At 36.6% G+C, this 24,038-nt stretch overlaps 1 protein-coding gene across 9 annotated transcripts in view; it reads right to left on the minus strand.

Annotated features, from left to right (window-relative positions):
* Positions 1-24,038, minus strand: part of nbeab (neurobeachin b) — a 219,835-nt gene that overhangs the window by 167,515 nt on the left and 28,282 nt on the right. For all 9 annotated transcript variants that reach the window (XM_032590852.1, XM_032590851.1, XM_032590860.1 and 6 more), the window contains exons 2-5: positions 5,451-5,682; positions 2,755-2,855; positions 2,551-2,646; positions 1,665-1,786 (exon numbers count right to left, since the gene is read on the minus strand). In XM_032590852.1, the coding sequence (XP_032446743.1) occupies positions 1,665-1,786; positions 2,551-2,646; positions 2,755-2,855; positions 5,451-5,682 (551 nt within the window). The remainder of the gene's footprint in view (positions 1-1,664; positions 1,787-2,550; positions 2,647-2,754; positions 2,856-5,450; positions 5,683-24,038) is intronic.

Below are 24,038 nucleotides of genomic sequence, written 5' to 3' on the forward strand. Positions count from 1 at the left end.
TTATTTTTGTCCAAATGTGCATTATAGTGCACAGTTACGTTTTGAGACTTAGACTGTTGTCTATTTGAAATCAAGCACACAGCAAACAATAGTTGAAATCTGGTATTAGAACCGTTTTAAAATGGAAGAATTTCTAAGAATTTCTGAGGGATTTTTAGGTGTTTTGCTAAAACCATATTGTGATTATTTTAAAATGCGACTGTGTCACTTTCTGGAGTTAAATTGTGATTTGTTTTTGTACTTTGAAGTATGCATAAAAATGCCAGGGTTTATTATACAATGTTAAGTATATACATAAACAGTTAGAAGATTAGCAATCCAAAGAGAAAGCAATTTGAAAAAGAAACTTAAAGGCAATTCTTAAGCTCCTTAGCTTAAGAATTGCGCATATCTTTAAGAATTGTGGTAATATGTGATAATAATTATGGTTGTAGGAGTATTTTGTCTAATCTTTTCAATCAAACATCACCAGATCATTTGACTGGAAATACAAACTGCATATAAAAACAAACAGTGCACAGGCCACTCTGTGCAGATGCAAACAAATTCCTTTTGCACATCTTTTATTCTGCTGACACATGCTAAATTTACTTTTACAGTCTTAAGCCCTAAAGCTATTATGCTGGGCTCAAATACCCATTGTAATGATCAAGAAACAAAGATACCCATCCTCAAAGGCATGCAAACACAGCTGTGTTTCGTACATAAAGACATATGGATCTCTACACTTTTCTATAACAGAACTCTGAAACTCTGCTGGAGAAGCTCGGTCCGCCTCTAAAGATGCAATTATTTTTTTGGTTATTTACAAGCCTGCTGCTGAGCTGTGAGGCACTCAGAGCAATGCATAAACAGGATTAGCTTGGCAGATCTAACTCTTTTGTGACTGTCAGTGTAGAATAGAAGGCACATATGAAAACCTTTGCTAGTGCAGTGCTCCATGTCTTCTTCCCTTTTACATTTGCCATATCAGAGAAACAGAGATCTACTAAGGCAAAGAGTTTAAAACACTTAGATCCCCAAACACCGATGACAGCCAAGAGGTGATAAGGACCAAAGTGACTATTATCTCTGTCTAATCAGTCTTCCCTGTCAGACAGTAAAATCTTTCCACCTTTTCTGTCCACTCTGATTCTCTTACTTGCCATCATAAATTACACTATTTGACTTTAATGAAAGGCTCTTCTACAAACAAAGAGAAAGAGCCAGACAGTGCAGCAATTTTGGATCATTGACTTTTACAATAATTACCTAAATCTTCAGCAGAAGCTGGTATGTGAGCGCTTTGTGGCAATTATTCAAATCTAAATGATTACCTCCGCAGTGTCTCTAAGCCCTCAGTAATCCAGCTGCAGTACTTCATTTCTACATCAGAATTTGTGGCATTATCTTGGAAAAACAAGACTATTTTCCTAAAGACATTATAAAAATGTTGTACATGTGCATGTGACAAATAACGTCTAAAACTATTTTAACCTTGAAATACAATATTCAGTCATAAACTGGTTAGATTAGACAATCAGTGTTGGTCACAAAGCATCAGGCAGAATAAGGCTTTGCCAATAAAGTTGCTGTTAGCTTCATAAGCCTCTGCAGGAGGAAATACAACAGCAAAATTATTAAGGTGAAATAAAAAGCATAAGTGTGTGTTGCTGTGCTCTTACCAGTAGAGATATGGTTTGTCCTTGTCTACATTGATATTATTCAGAGGATCCATTCTGAACCAAGTGTTGAATGTAAACCCGCTCTGATAAGGCCACTTAGCAATGGGAGGTAAAGCAATTGCCTAGAAGAAACATGATAGAAAACACCATGAAGAAGCCAGGAAAGCTATTTAAAGTCTTTTGGCGTTCCTCCATACCAAGCTATTCAAAATATATATTTTGCAACAGTAACACTCTAGAATGACTTGGGTAAATATAAATAAGCCTCTGCAGGAGAAAATATAAAAGTATTGAGGCTCTTTAAAATAAAACGAAGTGTCAAATGTCAAATCTAGGTGTAAAAAACAAACAAAAAAAAACAGTAAAATGGGAAGAACACATTGTTCAAGTATTTTTTTTTTTCAGAAAATAACTTGTCAATTTGAAAAATACAGAATGACCTTACAAGTGCTGTAGAGATAATTTAATCAAATCATTCAGATGTTTAATGCAATTTAAATTCAATTGCAAAACATTCATCCCAGAGGGAAATTATATGAAAGAACACATACTGCAGCCAAGATTTAGTCTGTTAAAATAACCGCAGCACTGAAGCTTGACTAAATAACTGCTAATCTTGAAGATTTTCAGCAGTGTCATGAAACAGATTCTTAATATTTTAATCTACTTATTTTTTAGGTGAAACACAAAACCATAAAGCAAGAGAAATAACATATCCAATATTCAACTTTCTCACAGTTTAACTGATAGTTCCATTGCTGCCATATTTAGCTTCTTATCATTGAGGCACAATAGTATTTCTGCACACCCTACGTTGATAAAATACTTTTAACAAACATTTTTCAAAAGACGACATGTAATGAAATTATATAATAATGATGCTTACTGCTGCGCTGCGACCAGGAAAGTTGAAGAAGATGTCCGGACCATGTCTCTGCGGCATCTGATTTAACACCGACAGCATTTTGATTGCATGCTTTGGCTGTATGCGTGTCAAAGGAGAGAATTACAACTCTTATTATGACAGATTATACCAGACGACAGGAAACAAGATAGATTCATCAAGCCATTCAGTTGTCGTGTCACTAACCCAAAGGCCACCTTCTCCTCGGAGCATGCTGAAGAGCAACTTCAGTTCCTTCACTGTGATGCTGTAGCTGGCCAATACACCCAACATATCCACCAGTAAGTCTGGCAAAAGACATTGCAAGCAGACACACAAACAAAAGGAAAGTTATCAAAAATGCAGTTGAATTTTATAGATACAACTAATCCACCTTGGACAGGAGATCCTCAAGGGGAATAATGCTGCTCATCCTGAGACATGACTCAGTAAAAATCACACACAGTGCCTGTATCAATGTGACAAACTTCCTAATTTATAATAAACAGAAATCCAATAAATCACATGGTGCTCCACATTTGGCAGAAATTACTGCATCAAGTCTTAATATGATGCCACAAGTTTAGCACATATATCTTTAGGCCATTATTCTTGGCAGTACTTCTCCAGGTCCATAAAGTTGGATGGGAGACATCTGTGCAGCGTCATTTTCAGATCTCTCCAGATATGTTCAATTAGATTCAAGTATGGATTCTGGCTTGGTCACTCCAGGACATTTACAGAGTGGTTCTGAAGCCGTTCCTTTGAGATCTTGGCCATGGACTTTGGGTCATTTTTCTGCTGAACTGTTGCCCCATTCTGAGGTCAGGAGCAGCCTGGAGCAGCTTTTCAACCTGCACATAGCAGCATTCATCTTTCCCTCTATCCTGACTAATCTGCCAGTTCCTGCTGACATCGCCTAAGCATGATGCTGCCACTACCATGTTTCACCTGAGGGATGGTATTGACCTGGTGATGAACTGTGTCTGGTTTCTTCCAAACATGATGCCTGGAATTCAAACCAGAGAGTTCTTGGTCACCTGCATGACTAAAATCCTTCTCCCCTGTTGCTCCACTTAGATGGCTGGCCAGGTTTAGGAAGAGTCTAGCTGCTTCCAAATGTTATTTATTTACCAATGATGGAGGCCACTGACCTCACTGGGACATTTGAAGCAGCAGAAATATTTCTACCTCAAGACAACCTCTGAGGTCCACAGACAATTCCTTTGATTTCATGCTTGGTGAATGACCTCTGACCTGTACAGTCAACTGTATATAGACAGGTGTGTCCTTTCAAATTGAGTCCAATCAACTAAATTTAAAACAGGTGAACTCAATTTAGCCAGTAGAAACATCTCAAAGATGATCATTGGAAACAACGCAATTCTGAGATTCATTGTAAAGGGCTCTAAAGGTAAATGACTGAGTGCACTGAGGACAGGAGCCAGGTAGGGCCAATAAAAAGACACACAAAAGGCCTTTCATGCGAGTAAAATCTTTGTTTTTCCAAGATTATGAAAACTTACCCCATAAATCCAAACTTTTTTCATTGTCAAAAAAAGCAAACCTTATCTGCCTGTCATGAAGTTTGTAAATACATTATTGTACACACGTAAGCAAATTTTCATCCTGGTAAAGTGTGGATGCTTATTTGTGCAAATGCTAAGACAACCCTATCCTGACTAACTTGTCATTTCGGCATATGTCCAATTGTTATATTTTTCTTAAAAATCAACAGCCACCTTGATCATTCATACCCATCAAGGGACCAGATGTCATAATATAGCAGCTCTTAGAGACTTGTTTTTATTTTGACAAGCTGAATCTCCTACGTGAATGAAGCACCGAATGAGAGAGTAATCTGAAATTGGCAATTCTGACAGCATTAGCATGTCTTTTGAAAATCTAAACCGTATTTTGCCATCATCCTTGCTGAAAATTTGCTTTGATTCAGGCTAAAAACTGTTATTTTCATCACAACGGAAGTTTTGTATGTCTTCCTCTTTTAGCAATCCCAGAGTACAAATAAGGTGAATCTTTGTCAATAAGGAGACACACACCAAGATGTGTATTTGAGATGAAATCCTCAGAAAAATAGTTGGAGATGGCTGTTTTAACATGAACAGATCAGTGGCAGCTGCAAATGATGAGCAGTGGAACCCGTTGCTGTTAATTTAGCCAAATCAGATTTTCCTATGTTTGTTCTGAGGATGCTGGCAAGGCTGTGAATAAATAAGTCAGCTTTGTTAGGATTTGGACTTGGAGCCAAGAAGTCTTGTATTTACTCAGTTCAACACTTTTTTTAGGAAGCCTCTGTATAAATATCAACAAGACAAGAATAGTTTCTCAAATCTAAATTTAAGTGGCATCCTGTCAGTGGTATTCAATGCTCTCACTCGTTTTAACACGGTGGATAACCTGTCCTCCAAGAACCACTCGTGATATCTAATTGATGTCTAAAATGAAGTAAGTGATTAAAATACTGATTAAAAATAAATTATATAAATTGAACCAAATAAGTTCCTCCAGTAACACATTTTCCTAGTTTACTTTTATTCCACGTCTTCAGTTTTCCAGCCTCTAAAGGTTGCACTGCTATATTCTTTTACATATTTACTTTATTGTAATTTCAAGAAAACATCAAAATACTTTTCTAAATTCTGGGTAGACCAAATATCCCTCATTCCTGAACAATGTAGATGGAAATCAGATTTTCCATCAAATTCTATGCGGCCAGATAATTTGCATTTTGGAAAAAAAGATTGATTTGCAAATGATTTTTCCGACTGAATGAAGAGAGCTTAACTCATATAGTAACCAAGCATTAAAATGACAATCAGCTCAAAATTTACATTTAAAACAGCACAGCTCAAATTATATGTCTACTCATATCATCATCATACCTGCAATCATGTCATCCACTGAGCTCATTTTGAGCAGCACCTGTTGGATGAGCCCCACTTCAGTGCTCGTCTGCAGATTTCGAACACTTTTTCGAAGAATGGCAGTGAACATGCTCCAGATCTCAGCCTGGCAGGTGACATCACAGTGTTCCAGCAGCTCCACCATGCAGCCAATGCTCTCAGCATCCTGAATAATGAAGTTTGTCTCCAGGTCAAACTCTCCCCCCACCAACTACAAGAGAGAGAAGCAGAAAATGTCCCAGCAGAAAGCATTTTTATAGAAGCCACAAGCAGGTTTTTGATTTATATTCTGTCACGCTTATGTAATGCTCGGAATGAATGCAATTTGAATTGTAATGAACTTAAGATATATTTTTGTTTGATCCAGCTATAAGCCATCTTGACCTGGATCTTCCTAATGGAATACAATTAACTAATAGCATACTTCTGCCTAGCATGTTTCAGATCACTGCTCTGATGGTAAATAGCTCTCAAAAGATGCAAGTGAGGTTTATCTTCCTACACACTGATTATAATGAGAATTTAAGCATCCATGACAATAAAACTGTCTGGTTTTTAATGAAAAGGCAGGAAATAGACACATTATTGCTTGTGCCCTCCACCACCACCACCAATTTAAATTACAAATGAAAATCACTTTAAAGAAAGTAGAAAACAACAATCAATAGTGCTCTTCTTCAAGACCAAAAAGCATGAAATTAGCTCTCTAAAGAAGTGCACTGTGTACATGAAAGCATACTGAAAACAACTCGCTGGTGGGCATCAAAGCAAAGAGGCAGCAAATGGCCCTGGAACCACTGCACCCACTGCACATTACTGTGACTGACAGGTAATAGTAAGGTGAAAGCAAAGAGCAGAGAGAAATACTCAGAGGAGACTAGTCCACTGCAGGAAAAACTGTGCCTTGCCTCAACTTCGTCATGAGATCTTTATGTGATGCCGTAGAGTGGAGATAGTCAAGCACTTAGTTTCGTTCATTGACTCTTCTGCTCCTAAATCTACAGCTGCTGTTATTACAAGTCATCTTTCAATTTTTCAATGTCATCTAGTAAGACTGTTAGCCATAAAGATCAATCTACTTCTGATATTGTGTATACAGATAACAACAGTATAAAAATTTTAATTACAAATATTTTAAATAAACTGATTTTTTTCTAAAATCTTCAAAAGAAAGCTAAAATACACGCAATTCCTGACACACCATTGGTTTTCATTTGCAAAGCAGCCAATGTGGGAGCATCATTTATTTTCCAGATGATACACAGCTCTACATTACAATGTCACCAGGTAGCTACCAACCCATTCAGGGATTTACCAGATGTATGGAGCAAATCAAGGCATGGATGTGTTGTAACTTTCTGCAGCTGAATAAAAATAAGAAATTAAGTCATTACTTTTGGACCAAAAGAGGAATGATCAAGAGCCAGCACACAGCATCAGCTTTTGCTGTTCAGACTTGAAATCTGAGTGTAGTGATGAACTTGACCTGAACCTTCAGAGAAGCATAAGGACAATTATAAAGTCGGCCTTCTCTAGCCTAAAGTACAGTTCCAGGATCAAAGCACTAATGTGCCAACACCACCCTGAGAAATTTGTTCATGTGTCTGTCTTTAGTTGAATTGATTACTGCAACAGTGTCTTCACAGATTTTCCAAAAAAAGTGAGTCAGACAGCTGCAGCTGATCCAGAACTCTCCTGGTTCAGATGTTACAAAAGCTGGGAAACTGGAGCACATCACCCCATTTCTAAAGTTTTTACACTGACTTAGATAATACATTGTTGAATGACTTGTCACCAAAATACGCTCAGGATCTTTTACTCACCCTAAAAGTGGCCATGTGTGCATTTGAGTCTCTTTGACATTGTTTGCATTGAGGCTACAGCACGCCACCACTGATTGCACCACTGGGTTTGCTTTGTTAAAATTGCAGTTTTGTTCTAAAAGAATGTTAGTGTGAGAATATTTTAAACTATTTTGAACAATTATGTGCATTCTGCATCTCTATCATTTAATATTTCCAATTATCTCTAAAATCAGTGAACCTAGTGTTGATTAATAACTATGCCTTCGAGCATCTTCACAACATTTTCAGACAAAAAGGCTTTTGTGGAACATTTATAGCTACACATGCACAGGCCTTGAGTTGCTTCCATTTATATTGGCTTTTAAATTGCGTTGTTTGAAGCACATAGTGACACAATGCTACAAAAGGCTTTCTGTAAAGCAGCATTGTGGTGGTCTAATTGGAGGTGGAAGTATGCAGCATACAAAAGTATTAATACAAAGAAAAGCTTGCCTCATGGTGTACTCTGCATTGATTGAACATTGAGGCATGAATCAAGCTTTAGAAGTATTCTAATAGGGTTTTATTTTTCTTGTGTTTGTGTTTATTGTTGATTAAACTAAAGGTGCTCTGCTGCGCTGAAATACTGTGGGATTCATTTTAGTGTTACAACCACATTTAATTTGTAATCAATGCTTAATTTTTTCCTTTTTTTGGTGCCTTAGTTGAATTTTCTTTTAAGAAAATGTCATAAAATATCAGTCTGAGGGGTTTCAAACAGAGTCCTAGTTCATTTTAAAATCAGAGGTGATACTAGTAAGTTGCTAGGCAGCCTTTCTGGATGGTTTCTTTAATATGATCAGGAAAGCATGCAGTTACAAGTGATAACCAATGCTGTATTAAGTTGTAAAGTAAAGTCAAGAATCCCCCCCCCCAAAAAAAAACATATTTGAACTGGATAATGAATTTATAAAACGTTTCCTCAGATTTGTTACAACTGCTCTATGAATTGTTAAGAAAAGATGCACGTAATTCATGACTGGGCATAAGCTGAAAAATTCATAGATGACATAATCCCCTGATTTTCATCTACCCTGACCTGTGACCAGCTTTTCGCAAACGCAATAATTTAATCTTTTTCAGATCAGTGAATGCGTCATACTTACGTGTTAAAGGGGTGAACAAACCCCAACACAATTTAGCATGTCATTTTCAGTACCAATGAGGAGTCTAAAAATGAAGTCTGAGAAAAATACAAAAAAGGTACAATAAGCCATTTAAAAGGAAAACTGTATACCCTATAGATGCATGTAAGCAGTTCATTCAGGCTGCCATGACAGTGGTAGATTTGGGAACGTGCTTTGCCAAATCTTACATCACCAAGTGCAATACAAAGCATCAGTGGCGTAAAGCATGCCACTGCTGGATTCTATAGCAGTGGAGAGGTGTTCTTATTCACCTCCGGGTTTTTATCAGACTCTGGGTCTGGCAGTTGTCAGGACAACAGCTTTTTTCCAACTCAATTGTGTCAAGTGTAACAATGGACAAAGGAGAATTATGATGGAGCCATTTTTTTTTCTTTCAGGAGGAAAACTAACTAATGCTTGGTCCCATAGTTTCAGGGAAAAAAGAAGCTCTTAAAGAGGACTTATTATGCAAAATTCATTTTGCACATTTTTGTATTTTGACTTGGGCCTCTACTGCTTCTAGAAACAATCCAAATGCTTAAAAAAAACACACACACACACATCCATTTACTGGAAATAATATTTTTTGGTGTCTGGAAAACTAGCCATCACAAAAAAATCCCCATTATTAAGTCACAATTGGTGGGCACCGCCTCCTTACCCTAAGCAACCCCAGCCAAGCACAGCCTGTCACAGTTTTACCACTGTATGCACTGTGCAATGGCTGCTAGAATAAGCAAGAGTTTTGTTATTGACTTTTTCAGAAACCACTTACTGCAACTTTAATGATTGTGGAGGAGACGCAATTTTTTCTGATTCTGAGTCTGACTTGGAGTCAAAGATGTATCATTGTACAATTACCCATCTGTTTGCAGCCATTTTCATGTGCATGAAATGTTGAGTTGTGAGGGTGTGGCCAGCAGCAACGTATTTGTATTTACAATGACAAGAAGCCCTAAAGCAGAAACAGACAATGAGTGAGTAATGTCTCACACACCTCTGCACCTACAATAGACAATTAATGACCGCTCACAGCCAGAGCTTGAAAAAAATATTTGAATATTAATTATAATTCCTCATTTGCTAAAAATGGGCTAAAGTTAGTATCAGTGGAACAAATCTACAAAACTCAGAGATCAGATAATGACCAGAGATCTTTGATTTCTCACTGTTATGTTAAAACATGATAAAACATTTCCCAGTATTTACAAAAAGGCTAAAGAAAAACTCTGAACAGCTTCACACTATTAAAATGCTACAGAAAGTTTTGCTTCTGCTAAAAAGACAATTTATGTAACATCTCCCTCTAAGTGTCAGAAACAAAACTTTTATAACTTTTTAATAGACAAGTTTCTTTCCATCTCTACAGCACCAAAGTGGCATAATGTTCCATCAGAGCACTTATACCCCAGAACACAGGCTTAAATGTGATTTTCAGATTTTTCAGATGAACAGAGGCTTTGAGCTATGAAACTCTCTCTCTTAAAGATCAAGTTTGCACTTTGGGTTTTAAGAAAGCAGATATCCATCTTCATGAGTAGTTAAGATAAAAAGAATCCTTCACTGAAATATATTTAAATTTTGTCAGAGTCCATTATTCATCTCAGTCAATACCATTTTACTAGAGCAAGGTTATTAAGTCTCAATTAAGTTTGTTTATTCCCACCAAGAAAGAGCACAATTATGTGTTATTGCCATGGGATAGTGAATTAAGAGCAGTCAAAAATCCCCCAACAATCAACTGCTTCTGATTAAGCCAGGGCTGAAGTCCTGCTGTTGGCATGGTGACCAGCCCCATGAACTGGACTTTAGTTTTCTGTCTACAGGCTACAGTGGCATCTAAATTGAATGAGAATGAATATGTTATATTCTATTCATAATTCTGAATATGTTCTATAAACATTAGAAAAAGGTAAAACAAATCTCAATAGGAGGAAAAATCTTTGGGAAGATGTCTATTTAAACTCAAGGTGTCTGATTCATGTGGATATTCATGTGGTCTGCTAAACAGAAGCAGAAAATGTGCTGAACTTATGAGGGTTAAAGTCAGTTACAGCTAATTTTACAACACGTTCATTATGTCAGAGTCTAACATAATGAATGCCTAGCAACTGGTTCAGAGACCTTTTAAAGACCAACATGAAATTACCTTTCGATGCTAAAGACTAAATTCCTGTGCCATTTTTTGTGTTTTGTTACATTACAATCTCTTTTTTATATATCTAAATTGTATATGAAGAAAAGGGACAATAAATCTTAAGCTGGAGAAGTAAAACAAAACAAACAAAAAAAACATTTAAATAAAAAACTGAAAATTGGCATGTGTATATCCTGCATATAAAGAGACTCTCCGCTATGAAGCATCTAAAAATATCTGATGCAACTTAATACCTTTTGAACTCACATGGTTAGTGAAATTAAGTCCACCTGCCAGATCTGTCAGCATGTACACAACTTCTCTGGTTAGTGGTGGTGCAGACTCTATGAGCTCCCAAATACCACCACAAAGACTGAGGGGACCTCCAGACAAAGTTGTTCAAAACTGCAAATCAGAATTTGGTTATGAAAAATATATATATAAATATTTGATGATCCACTGGAGCAAATAAAAATAACATAGTACCACTACAAACTGGCTAGAGAAGATTGTGCACCAAAACTCTCTGACAGGAAAGGAGGGCTTTAATCAGAGATGCAACGGACAGACCAAAGCTAACCCTGCAGGAGCTGCAGAGTTCTCAAGTAGACCAGAATATCTGTCCAAACAACCACAATAAGCTGTAGACTTAATAGAGCGGGGCTTTATGAAAAAATGACAAGGAAGGCTCATTTGGAGTTTGCCAAAAGAATGTGAAACATTCCCCAAATATGGAGGAAAGTGCTTTGGTTGGATGAGACCAAAATTGAACTTTTAACTTTTTGATTTTGGGCAAGACTTAGTGGTATATGTCTGTCCCAAACCAATACATCCCACCCAAAAAAACCATCACCACAGTGAAATATTATATAGTGTAATTGCTTCAAAGGTTGGCTCTACAAATTACTGAATTTAAGTGCAAGCAGGAATCCCTGACAGAAATAAATGCATACAACAAAGAAAGACTTTAGGGCTTTACTTGCAAATTCACCAGGAGAGGTTGAATGACAACAGAAAAATTCCAGAATTTGTTTCTGGGTCTTTTTGCTACAGAAACAAAACACTCATTGGAAAAAAAATGAGGTAAGCAGAAAATATTTTACAACAAAATGATCATTCTGCAGCCAAAGACTTTGTAGTATCAGACTGAGTTCCACAAAACAACACAAAAGATGTAGAAAATACTTAAATGATCCAAGGATTAAGTTTAACAGCAAAAGGAGACAAAATAAGATAAATGTCTTTTCTATTCAAGAAGAAAACACATCAGGGAAGGTAGAAATCAGTTTATTGCTGCTGTGGTTTCAGTGAATTTGATGAATGGCCTTTATATTGATGCTGAGCTTTGCTAAAGACCCGCAAAGCTACAGACTATCCACCCTGATTCACTGATTTGAAAAACTGTGTTTTGCCATTTACAGGAAAAAGATTCTTAAAATACCGAGCGTGATTGATTACTCATGTGTTTTGTATTTGGAATAAAATCCTTCAAGAACAACTAAGTTAGAGATCCATCAATCAATATGTATGACATTATTATTTGCGGCTTTTTCCTTTTTCAGGTCTGATTGGGGATTCACAGGTCAAGTATTAGAAATAAAACAAAAAAATCTGATAATATTTCATATCATATCAGAATCAATTAAAACCAGAATCGACAGGTCAAACCTTGAATGCGGCCAGCCTGCAGGTCTGCTTAGCTTATTGTATGAACTACTTTTCAGTCCAACACTCAGTTCTTAAGAGACAGAGGGACAATTTCCAGGCATCAAATTCTAAAGTCAAGATATTTATTACATCAAGAATTTTTATAGCAATTGAAGGTAATAGTTACTGGATTGTGTAATAAAAAAGCATTATCATGTTCTTGATACAAGGGAGAAAGCCTGTGGAAAACAGGCATTATCCCTTGTATCAAGAACATGATTAGAACTTTATCATCATTTATCAGTAGTTCTAAACAATAGCAACTGGGTTATTAAAGAATGACTGAATCATTACAATGAATTTCAAAGACTATTATTTCTCTCAAAGTACGTATCCCTGTATTGGGAACCAATCCTGTTAATGTTCTTGATGGTAACTTTACGCTTTCATGTAAATGATGTCATAGAAGGCTACTACTTTTAAACTAAGGTAGCCTTAGCAAACATATGGTTTCAAATGAGAAGTCTGTCTTTACCCACACTTTGAAATAGATGAGCAGCTCTTAATTAGTAGGAAGACATAAACGGAGAACACAGACCACATACATTGTAATCCCCTCATTCAAGTCAATCCATGGCATTCATTGACTTGAATGATAAAATGGAGGTGGGAGGAGGGTGCACTGACTACCTAGGAGCATTGCCTTATGTGGCTACATGATACTGTGAATTTCTGACAACAGAAGTTCTCAGAGCTCAGGTAGTGGAATGCAGAGAATATGCATAAAAATATGAGAATATAAAATTGATTAAATCAAACTTAAAGGACAAGCATTTAAAGTTGCCAGGAAACTTACTCTAAATGTCATTCTCTAAAAATTACAGTCTCCCTGTGTACATTAAATGTTTAAACCATTTATATAAAAGTAGAATTGATTCCCAGAAATTAAGGAGAAATGTTCACCGTTTGACTGCATATCCTCAGAGATTAGCATAAAACTACCAGCAACAACTGGGAGGTGTGGGAGAAATGTGATCCGAATGAATAACTTTCAGCATGTGAGCAGACTGAAAGTGAGACATCAGGAGAGGTGTATTGTCTGTGATAATACTAGCAAACATTTAAAGATGACACTGTTTATGTTTCACACAGACATTAGACACCTTTGGCATACAAATTAGGTTAGCAAGGTTTCAGGAAGCTAAAAATGAAAGGTGTCTTTCCAATCAGTCTTGTCAAACAAGGAGCTCATCAGTATGTATTCTGTTAACACAGCCATGTTGTATTTCTGCTCTTTTCCTAACTTCAGCATACAAGCCTTTGTCGATCCATAAATTTGCTATGCTTGATGCCCTAAACAGGGCCGCAAGGGAGAGAGGATGATCCCAGCTGAAATATGAAGGACACGGGACCAGATTATCACAGGACTAACAGAGACAGGTAAAGTTTTATTGCTAAAAGTAATATAGAAGCAGCAGTTAATCCCACGAGCATCATAATGGGGAGATATACAGTAAGTGTGTAATTCTTTATGCTCCTTTTCATTCATGATTTATTTTAGCTGTTACATGAACTACTCATGTTTACTGAATGAATGTAATACAAAAAAAATCATACAGAATGAGTGTTTGAATAGTCGTGGGAAGTTAAATAAGCCAGGAAAAAAACATCCACAGATAAACTGGAAATAAGCTTCAAAGATTAAGCTAACACTTGAAACCAGAAACAATCTTACCTCAATGCAGCTATTCTAACCACTCCACTGTTGTCATAATTTCATTAGGAAATAACGTGTCTTATGTGTTCTGTTAGAAAGAAAAGCAAATTTCATTACAGAAAACACCCATTTTCATTTTACTCCAGGACATAAAAGCATGCAGAACCCAGGAAGACAAATTAAAGCAACACTGTTTTGTTTAAATTGTCTCCGTCATTAAAAATGTTTCAATTAACTGAATGCTGATCTTTGAATCTTATTTTAAAATTTGTATTCATGACCATTGATTTAATCTAATCCGAACGCTTACTTCCATGTGTGCTTTCTTTGATCCATATAAAAAAAAAAAACAGTGGCAGAGTCAGAAGAAAAGTCTATAAAAGTATTTTCCCAGTTACATTTCTACCTCTTTCTAAATAACTAAAGCCATAGGTCAATTCATTAGGAACACCTTCCAAACAATGACTCAGTCATTCACATGACAGCAACTTAATGCATTTATGCATCTTTATAGAGTGAAGATGACACACTAAAGTTTAAACTGAGAATCAGGATGGGGAAGAAAGTGAATTTAAGTGACTCTGAAGACGTCCTGCTTGTTTGTGAATCTCAGAAAATGCTGATCTGTGGGGTTTTTCATCACCCGCTCTGAGGTTTGTAGAGAATGGCACAAAAAAGAGAAAATATCCAGTTACTGTTTGTTGTGTACATTAAAACAATTTTTTTCATATGAATGGTCAAAGAAGGAGAAGTTCCTAAAAGCCAAACGTTGGCCCGACCATTTTGCTGAAAAATGCAGCATTCAGCATCGATTTACTCTTTTCCATAGTCACCATGATCAACAGCTGTATATCAAGCACCAACCCTCGACTACTCATTGGTTAAACTGATCTCAATCCCGGTATGAACTTATGTGCAACGCTGACAATTTCATCAAAGAAACACTGTTGTTCATCAATAACTTCACCTTCCGAGCTTTTAAATAGTTCACTTAATGGTTCTAAATTGTGTAGCAGGCTAGAGGAGAAAGTATTTAGGACTGCATAGAGCATGGAGGATGTAAGTTCCCCACTCCTGCTTTATATTTTAACCGTTCTGTTTTGTGGTCTAAGATCAGAATGGAGAAGATAGACATGTACATTGTTTCACAGTGAAAGCTGGTGTAGTGCAGCATGAGCCGATGCATTCACTGAGTAGATTTCATTACTAGTACAGCTGACAGCACAACAACAGGAGTCTTGTAGAGTTTACCGTCTCCTCAGAGTGGGAACTGCTGAGCTTTGGTGCATTAAAGAGTGGAAAACTGCTGCTGAAAAGAAGGGAGTACCAAAAAAAAAAAAATAAATCCAGACTTTACAAATAGACCAGAGACTGGAATTGATTAATTATAAAGAAAATGATCAACCACTGAAAAAACAATATCTTGTTTACTGTGAACAAAATTATCAGCTTTATGATTTGTTGAACCACTGCTAACAACTCTTGATGTGACTATTGAGCAGCATGCCTGTTGTTGCTACAGATAAAACTTCATACCGTTCAAAGGTGAGATGAAAAACTTAAATAATTTAAGTCCAAGATGCAGCTGGCAAAGATCCACGGGTCCTTTTATATGATCATCTACACATCAGTGATCTGGTTTCAGCCTGCATCAAACAGGCTGCCGCTTAGATATTCTGTAAACTTTTCTCTACCACGATATAAAAATGTCTTATTTTATTGAAAGAACATTCCATCATAAAACCCCATCTGAAATGTACAAAAACCATTAAACTGTGCAGAACTCAAACTTCATTTTCAGTTAAACAAATTCAAAACAAAATTTAATTTTGACCTCAGGCTATAAAAATTCAGATGTGCCCTGGGAGAGTTATAAATGGGTAGAGAAAAAATCTCTTCTAATCTCTCTCTCCAGGCTGAAAACGAGAATTGGTTGAGAATTGTAGTGTGATATCTTAAGTATACTTTGTTTTATAAAGCCATTTTCTAATTATCTCTCATTTACCTATTTACACTTAAGAGAGCTTCTCATGTTATTAATCATGCTTCTTACTGGAGTTCTTTGATTTTTTTTTAAATAGGATGATACAATATAAAACTTAAGAGGAAGAAAAATTTAACATTTTTTATTTTTTTCTGTTTTCTTTTGTAATAAAATATGGTGATGTACATTTGTATTTACCCCAATAATTCAATACTGTGTAGATTTCTGCTACAACTACAGCTGTGAGTGTTTAACGGTACGTTTCTCCTATTTTTTCAAACTTATAACCTTAGTGTTTTTTCTCATTCTTTGGCTGAAAGTACAGTAGTTCAGTCACACTGGAGGAAGAGCATCAAAAAAACAACTGTGTTCAGATCTTGATACAGACTCAGTCAGATTTTGATCTGGATTTTTACTGGACTCTTCCAAGGTGAATATTTGTTTTTTATCTAAACTAGAGTAGTACAATAACAATAATAAAACAAAACAAACATGCCTGATATTACTGTGGAATTTTGCAATATAGCTCACAATTTCCTCCGTCATTTCCATCTCTTCCATCATAACAATGTCCTCTAATTTTCTGAGAACTTCAGCATCTTGATTACTAAGTCTTGTATCAGGTTTTGAAACAGGATTTAGTGTTTCAATGCCATACAAAGCATTGTCAAACAATCCTCTGTATGATGTTCAAGACATTGTGTCAAAGCCTAAGTCTGCGACAAAAGCCTCCAAAATTGCTGAGCTGTTGTGTCCCTTCATCATCGCAACGCAGTTTATCCACCCGTGTCAACAAACCCGAGGTTTTCACAAAGCACATGCTTTTACACTGACATTGAATTTCAAAAAGGTGGAAGCTTATTTATTTGGACTTCTAATTCCATCTAATCCATCCATCGAGCCATCCATCCTTGATCCTTGCAGGATTGAAGGGAGTCAATCATATAAAAACACAGTTATATTTGATATAGTTGATGTCTGTAATGCTGTAATATTTCAAAACGGGCAGATGCTCAAATGATGTAAACACTTTTGTCAATCCCTAATGTCCCCAATGACTAAAGTGCTCTTAAGCCTAAAAAGTACATCAAATTAGACGTCCTTAAAAAAAAGGCTGTGATGTACTGAGCAAAATAAAAAAAAAATGTAAATCAGAAGAAAATATATCTTGAATGTGCAAAGCTCCTTCCGCACTTGCATCCAAAGGACAGTAGGGATGTGCTCTTCTTATCTTCTTTGCCAGTAAATTAAAGTAGAAAAGAAAATGTGCCAAATCCCAAAAAGCACTAAAAGTCCCATTTTTCTAAGTGCTTCCCATTTGTGCTAAAATGGTTTGGCTGTAATTGTAGAATAACTCCTGCTCCTATCTTGAGAAAGATGGAATAAATAGAAATATGTCAAGAGTGATAAACCCACTTTGTCTTACAAGGTCACACTCAGTGAATCCATCCATTCATCATTTTCAACTGCTTATTTAGGACTCAGTCAAAAGGGCAGCAGTCTGATCAGAAAATCCCAAACCTCCCTTACCCAGGCTTTCTCTTGTAACTCATTTGGTAACAGAGACCTTACTGTACAGAAAGAAGGTGTAACCTGTGAAGGAACTTCTCTTTTTGTCCAAAGACTTCCTGGGCTGAACTGCTGGTTTCAAGTCAATGTAAAATCTCTACTGCTGATACTCACTATTCAAAAGTTTCATCAAATATGCGCTTTACTAGCAAAGTAGTAAAAGAAAATCTGAAAATTATAAAAGCTAAGCCAGTATTTAAAATCCATCAGGATTCTACAGGAGCAAATATTTGTTGTGAAGGGTTCCACTTATACAGTGACATGGAAAAAATCTTTACCCCTCAAATTTCCACATTTGTTTTTATAGGTATTTATTTTAATATCAGCTAGAGATAATCTGAGTATTTTTAAAAATACACACCTATAAATGAAATTGCTTGAAGACAGCTTTTTGTATTCACAATTTTTTGTGTCACAATCATCAGATTGACAATCTTACTCTAAAAGTAAAGACAGAACAAATTTGTAATGGGGGAGTGAGGGATTTTTTTCCATGGTATGATAGAGACCTTATGTTAAGCAAAAAAAACAAACAAAAAAAACAGTTGACTAATTTAAAAGGAATATCTTCAAGAAAGCAGAATGTAGAAGTCTTGTTTTGTTTGCTTCATTTTAAGCTTCACAAAACTTAATTATTCAAATGACTACCATTGTGATAACGTCTATCACCCTTAATATACAAAGCTTACAGAACTGTTCAAGTATAAAGTAGCAGGGCAAAGAAAGATTTATTTGCCCTGCTACAGTTTGGTTAACTGTTATAAGTTTGGTTTTGGATAACTGCAGTGATAAAGAGCCAGTTACATAGATTCCCTCTGCTCCTGTCTGTTGGACAATCTGAGTGCCTTGGTTTCAGCTCTAAAGACAGCTCCCTTTATGTGAAAACCAGTGGAGATCATCACTAGACTTCTGACAAGCCAAACTGACAGGTCTAGCTTTGTAACACAGCCTTCTCACTCTCTGGGCGAGAGCACAAGCTTTTATTCAGTGTCTATAAACCTACCCATAGTTCCTCTGTTTTATGCCAAATTCTGTCCCATGTAGCAGCCTGTCAACATAGGAGTAAGGTGACCAGAACCCAGTCTTGCATTTTACCCTGGCAAATAGAAACTAAAATGGGGATCAAAGCTGATTAATTCCAGTCTGTTTGCTTTTAAATGGCACTTAAAAAAAACATAGCTTGAGACCACTTTGCCTTTGTTGCACTCGAGTAATTAATCACACTTTTTACGTTGCTACACACGTGGTTTTCCCACCGACTGCCACAGTGAATCTTAAAAAGAGGAAAAGCACCTAAAGCCTCTGTGGTTTCTGTCTTCTATTAACAATCTACGGAGTGGCACCAAACCGCAGGCTTATTTACTATTCTGGTGGTCATTCCTCTGGTCCTCTGTCTTAAATGGGAAAGAAAGTAAAGCACTAATTTTATAATATTTGCACCAGTTTTGGGCATTTATAAATGGTAACATTTTTTAGAGAACTCATAAGTTTTCTTATGCAACAACTGACTTCAATTACTCATGGCATTATATTTGAAATGTATTAATTTATTTGGCTGAGACAATGGACATTAATTAATCTCAATGTTAATGTGAATGAACTTGAAACAGCCAAATGGTTATCATTCATCTATTTCCTTGGACAAATGAGAAATTTGTTTTGCCAAAAAGAAAAGTGTACAAAACATTGCAAAAATGACTTAACAATGCAAAATCTTTCAATAAATACAATCAATATAAAACAGTAAAACTAAAACTACAATACAATTTCTACAAAACATATACGAATAGATGGTACTAAATTCAAATAATGTAATCAAAATTTTTCAACAATGTAAACTTTATAAAAGAGCCTCTCCAAATGGTAATAGTTGGTTACTGTCGTATTAAAGTCTTTTTTAGGCTGTTATGACCACAGGCCTTTCTTTGTGGGAACCATACATCTCCTCTTACTTTAAGCAGAACTTCGGAGCATTTCTCTTTGCTCTTCCATACAGACAAGAAGCATCCACATGAACATGAATTCAGTTTAATTTGATGTTACAGAATAAATTCCTGTTTGACTTTGCTGGTAGTCAAAACTCGCAAAGTTATCCTAAGCAAGTATTAAAACTGGGATACGGGCGTGCTGTGGTGGTGCAGGGGTTAGCACGCCCCATGTTTGGAGGCCTTAGTCCTCGACGCGGACGTCGCGGGTTCAACTCCCTGTCCCGACGACCTTTGCCGCATGTCTTCCCCCCTCTCCTCACCCTCCTTCCTGTCTGCCTACTGTGAAAAAATACGAGCCACTAGCGCCGCAAAAACTCTTCGGAGAAAAAAAAAAAGAAAAAAAAACTGGGATACTTCAGATGAGCAGATTGCATATTTCTGAGTCTTGGTGTATTAAGTAAAAATTAAGCCAAATGGTGGTAGGAACACCCATGTCCAAATAAATTCAAATTCAAATAACATTTCAATAAATTCACATATTAGTTGGTCTGGAGCATTTGAGTGTTTGTTGCCACACTGCCAAGAAAGAAGGAAGTTAGCAATTGACTAACACAATCACTTGCTGCAGCCTATCAATTTGTGATGAGCTAGAGGTCAACTGTAAACACAATGTCCTGAAACATTAAACATAATGTGAAAGGTTAGTGGTCAAATAGGAATATATACAGAGAAGACCTAAATGTGTGTGAATTGCTTAGGAGGGTTAGTAGGAAAAATATCTACTCTAAAAGATCAAGAACAGATTTGATTTGCAATGTCGTATCTGACAAAAGCAGTGTTACCTAAACAGGTCAGGGCAAGGGTTTACATTGCCATTTTGATGAAACCTAAACAGAAAATGTTTAAGCCCAACTGTGACTTGTAACAAGACAATGACCCCAAGGTGAGCAGTTATTCTAGCTGACACAGAAAAGAGCTAGAGTGTGATATATACAGCAAAAACATGTTTTTTCTTTCAATATCAACATCATAACATACAGTGGAATAGAAGAAAATTGCTCATAAACTAACAAGTATTTATTGATAAAGGAGGGCCATGAAAAGGCCCAAAACTTTTTCATAAATGTAACAAGAAACAAGGTAAGTAATTCAGGGTTGGGTTTTTTCCCAGTGGTTTAATAAATCCTCAGTCCCAGGTTGACTGAAGTAAGTAACTGCCCACATCAAGCTTTATCTTACTGAAGATTTGGGACTTTCCAATTATGCCATCCCTTGCATGCTCAAGTTGCTTGCTGAAATGAAGATTTTATCATTTGTGCCATCCACAGATATGTTGTGGGAATTCATACTTGACTGAATTGTATTACAGTGTAGGATGACAGTAAAACTGCTGTACTGTGGCAATCCTGTGTTTCTATGTTGCATTGTGATAGACTAGCAACCTTTCCAAGTTGTACTCCACCTTTTAACCTGTGACAGCTGGAGAGTGGAACCAGCCCTCTCACATCCCTGTGTGGCCAGGGGGCACAGCCGATCGATGGACTGATTGCATTAGTCTTTAGGTGACCATTCTTGAATTTCACTGAATTGGATTGAGTCATTGTTCCTTTGTATTGGAATTAACCGATTTTTGAACTAATTTCCATGTGACAGAGGTTGAACTTGGCTGATGTAAAATATTCCGACATGATAATTTGTTGTGAATTGGTAACATAAAATGAAAAAAATTAAATCAACTCTTTCTGATATAATCTTGCCTTGTATGATTTTAGATAAAGTCGTTTAATATATAGTTCTGCATTATAGATTGCCAATTAAGCGATAGGGCGTTGGGTTTATATTGATTTCACTAAGTTTAAAAAATAATCTGCTAAAAATCAAAACTTATTTTAAATGCATTGTTTTCTTCCACACTGTGGAAAACAGAAAAATGGAGGGAACACTTTCTGTTTTGTGATAGTTTAGTCTCTGTACTCACCTCCCACTGAATAAGCATGTCAAGAAAAATGCTTTCCTGATATCTGAAACAATGCAAAGCATGCTCAAACACTGTATGATTCCTACTTTCCATTAAGCTGAGCAGAGAGATGCCTGATACCGATAGAAACACGTCTTCGTTGATAGAGAGCTGAAAAGTACTACGCTGTGATGCAGACACCAGGAGCACAGGCAAGAAGCAGAAAGGCTTGAGATGGACCTTCAGAGGACAGAAAACAGTGAATGATGAAAAGACTATGGCAGCTGAGCGCTCTAGAGTCAGTCCTCTCCAGATCATCAAAGTGTCACAACTCTTACCAGGATGGGACTGGGACATGATGTCCTCTAGGTTAAAACTGGAGATCAGTATGCAGCTCACAAATCTGAAGAGGGGAGATGAGGAAAGTAGCAGAGACAGTCCACGGTGTTTACTGCAGCTATTCCTCAGTTCCTCTGTGCGGCCACGACACTGATGATGCCATTTCCACGCAGACTATTCATCACACCCCGACAGCAAGATCTGCTAGTTTCTTTCACAAATCTGCAATCATATACTTGAGGCTGAAAACTAAAATCAAAGCTTCCTCTCACAGCAGTGATGGAAATATTTAATCAGAACTTCTGAGAAATAACTTATTTCTTTGTTTTACAATTTACAGTTAGCCAAGTTTACATTAAAATAAATGAAGGAAGAAAACATCTTTAGACCACTTGCTCTCAAAAGAAACACTAATACCAGATCTGTAAGCACAACGCACATGCATAAGATACAAAAAAAAAAACCTTTTCATCTTTGATTCCGTCAGTCGAAGATCCCCCTCTAGGGCATCCAGTTTTAAATCCTCACTCTTTATTCGTTCAAATGTAATTTTTATTTGAAATCTACCAACGACCACATATCCTCTAACTGTACATGAAATAAAAGTGATAAATTGCATGTACATGCAAAATTTAAGGATCAACACAATCTGGGACAAAAAGGGGGAAAATAATCCTCAACTAAAAAAAAAGGTCTGCTATGCCAAAGAGCTTTTCTGTTTGAAGCAGAGGTCTCCAAATAGCGAGTTGTGATCTGGATCTGGACCCAGATCAATTTCATCTGAGCACTATCACTAGGCATCTTATTCTGCATTTATTACAAATTTGAATGTAGACAAGTAGAGATAGGAAAGCACAAGAAAAATACTGATAACCTTCATGGCTCCCTCAAAAATAGTTATCAATAGATCAGAGAAAGGTTTTTATTACGACTCAAACATATATATGTATATTTTTCCATTGAGAGTTTAAAACTGACAGTAAGAAGTCTTAAACATTGCAATGTAAAGAGGCAGTTTGACCTTCAACAAATTTAGGGAATGACCTCCGCCTAAATCCAAATTTAAGAGATTAAAAGTAGTTAAATAAACTACTATTTAGTTTGTTTAAATACAAACCAAATACTAGATACTACAAAGTATCTGACTATGTCAGAATCTGACACTGTCAATATAAAAGCCAACCAGACTACACGGTGTGTCATGCCTTTCTATTGGTTGAGATTACCTGTCAGTTTGTTCGGTACTCCTGAGACATTGCTCATTAAAACAGTGACTCAGCCAATGTTATAGAACAAACTGAATGAATTTACCCATCTATGACTTGCTGAAGTTCTGACTGATCTTTAGGACGGCAAAGAAGGACATTTTAAGTGACTTGAACATGGATCTGTTGTTGGTACCAGACACGCCGATCTGAGTATTTTCATTAACTGTTCATCTACAAGGATTTTCACACACAACCCTCTCTCTGATAGATAGGGAACAGTCTAAAAAAAAAGAGAAAACAAATTAAGTTTGGCAGTTGTATGAACTAAAATGCTTTGTTGATATTGGAGCTTTGAGAAGAAAGGGTAGGCTGAAAACTGAGACTTGTTACCACCAAGGTTTGCAGAATACCATAAGTAACAAGTCAAACACAATATAGGTGGCATTCAGCATAAGAAGAACAATCCTGCTGGGCAAAAACAGGGAGTGCGGCTGCAATTAACACAGATTCATCAATATTGAACAATACTAGACTGGAAAATGCCATTTTGTCCGATGATTCTCAATTTCAGTTGCAACATTCAGGTGGTGGGGTCAGAATTTGGCATACAGAAAAACATTGATGTGTCCTGCCTTGATCAATGCTTCAGCATAGTGGCAATGAAATAAACATTTGTGGGAAATGTTATGCACTTTAATGTTATGCCCAGTATTATATATTTTCCAGGCACATTTTATCACAATCAAATAACTATGTTGCCATCAAAAATTATAAAAATACTCAATTTTTAAATGTTTTACCCCTCCTGGGGATCTTTTGTGGGCTCTAGTGTCCCTTATATGAAAGTAGGCTGACAAGAAAGGGGGAAAGACATGCGGCAAATATCGCTGGGTCTGGGAGTCGAACCCGCGATGGCCGCGTTTGGAGACTTAAGGCCTCCAAACATGGGTCGCGCTATCCCCTACGCCACCACGGCACGCCCAAAATACTCCATATTTATGATTAGGATATAACATTCTAACATGATATAAAGATCAAAAAAGCACAAAAATGATACCCTGGTCCCTTTAACCCTACCTATGTATACCCTACATTTTGAATCATCTCACA

Source organism: Xiphophorus hellerii, chromosome 18, assembly GCF_003331165.1.
Source record: "Xiphophorus hellerii strain 12219 chromosome 18, Xiphophorus_hellerii-4.1, whole genome shotgun sequence".
In the NCBI taxonomy this organism is placed as follows: domain Eukaryota; kingdom Metazoa; phylum Chordata; class Actinopteri; order Cyprinodontiformes; family Poeciliidae; genus Xiphophorus; species Xiphophorus hellerii.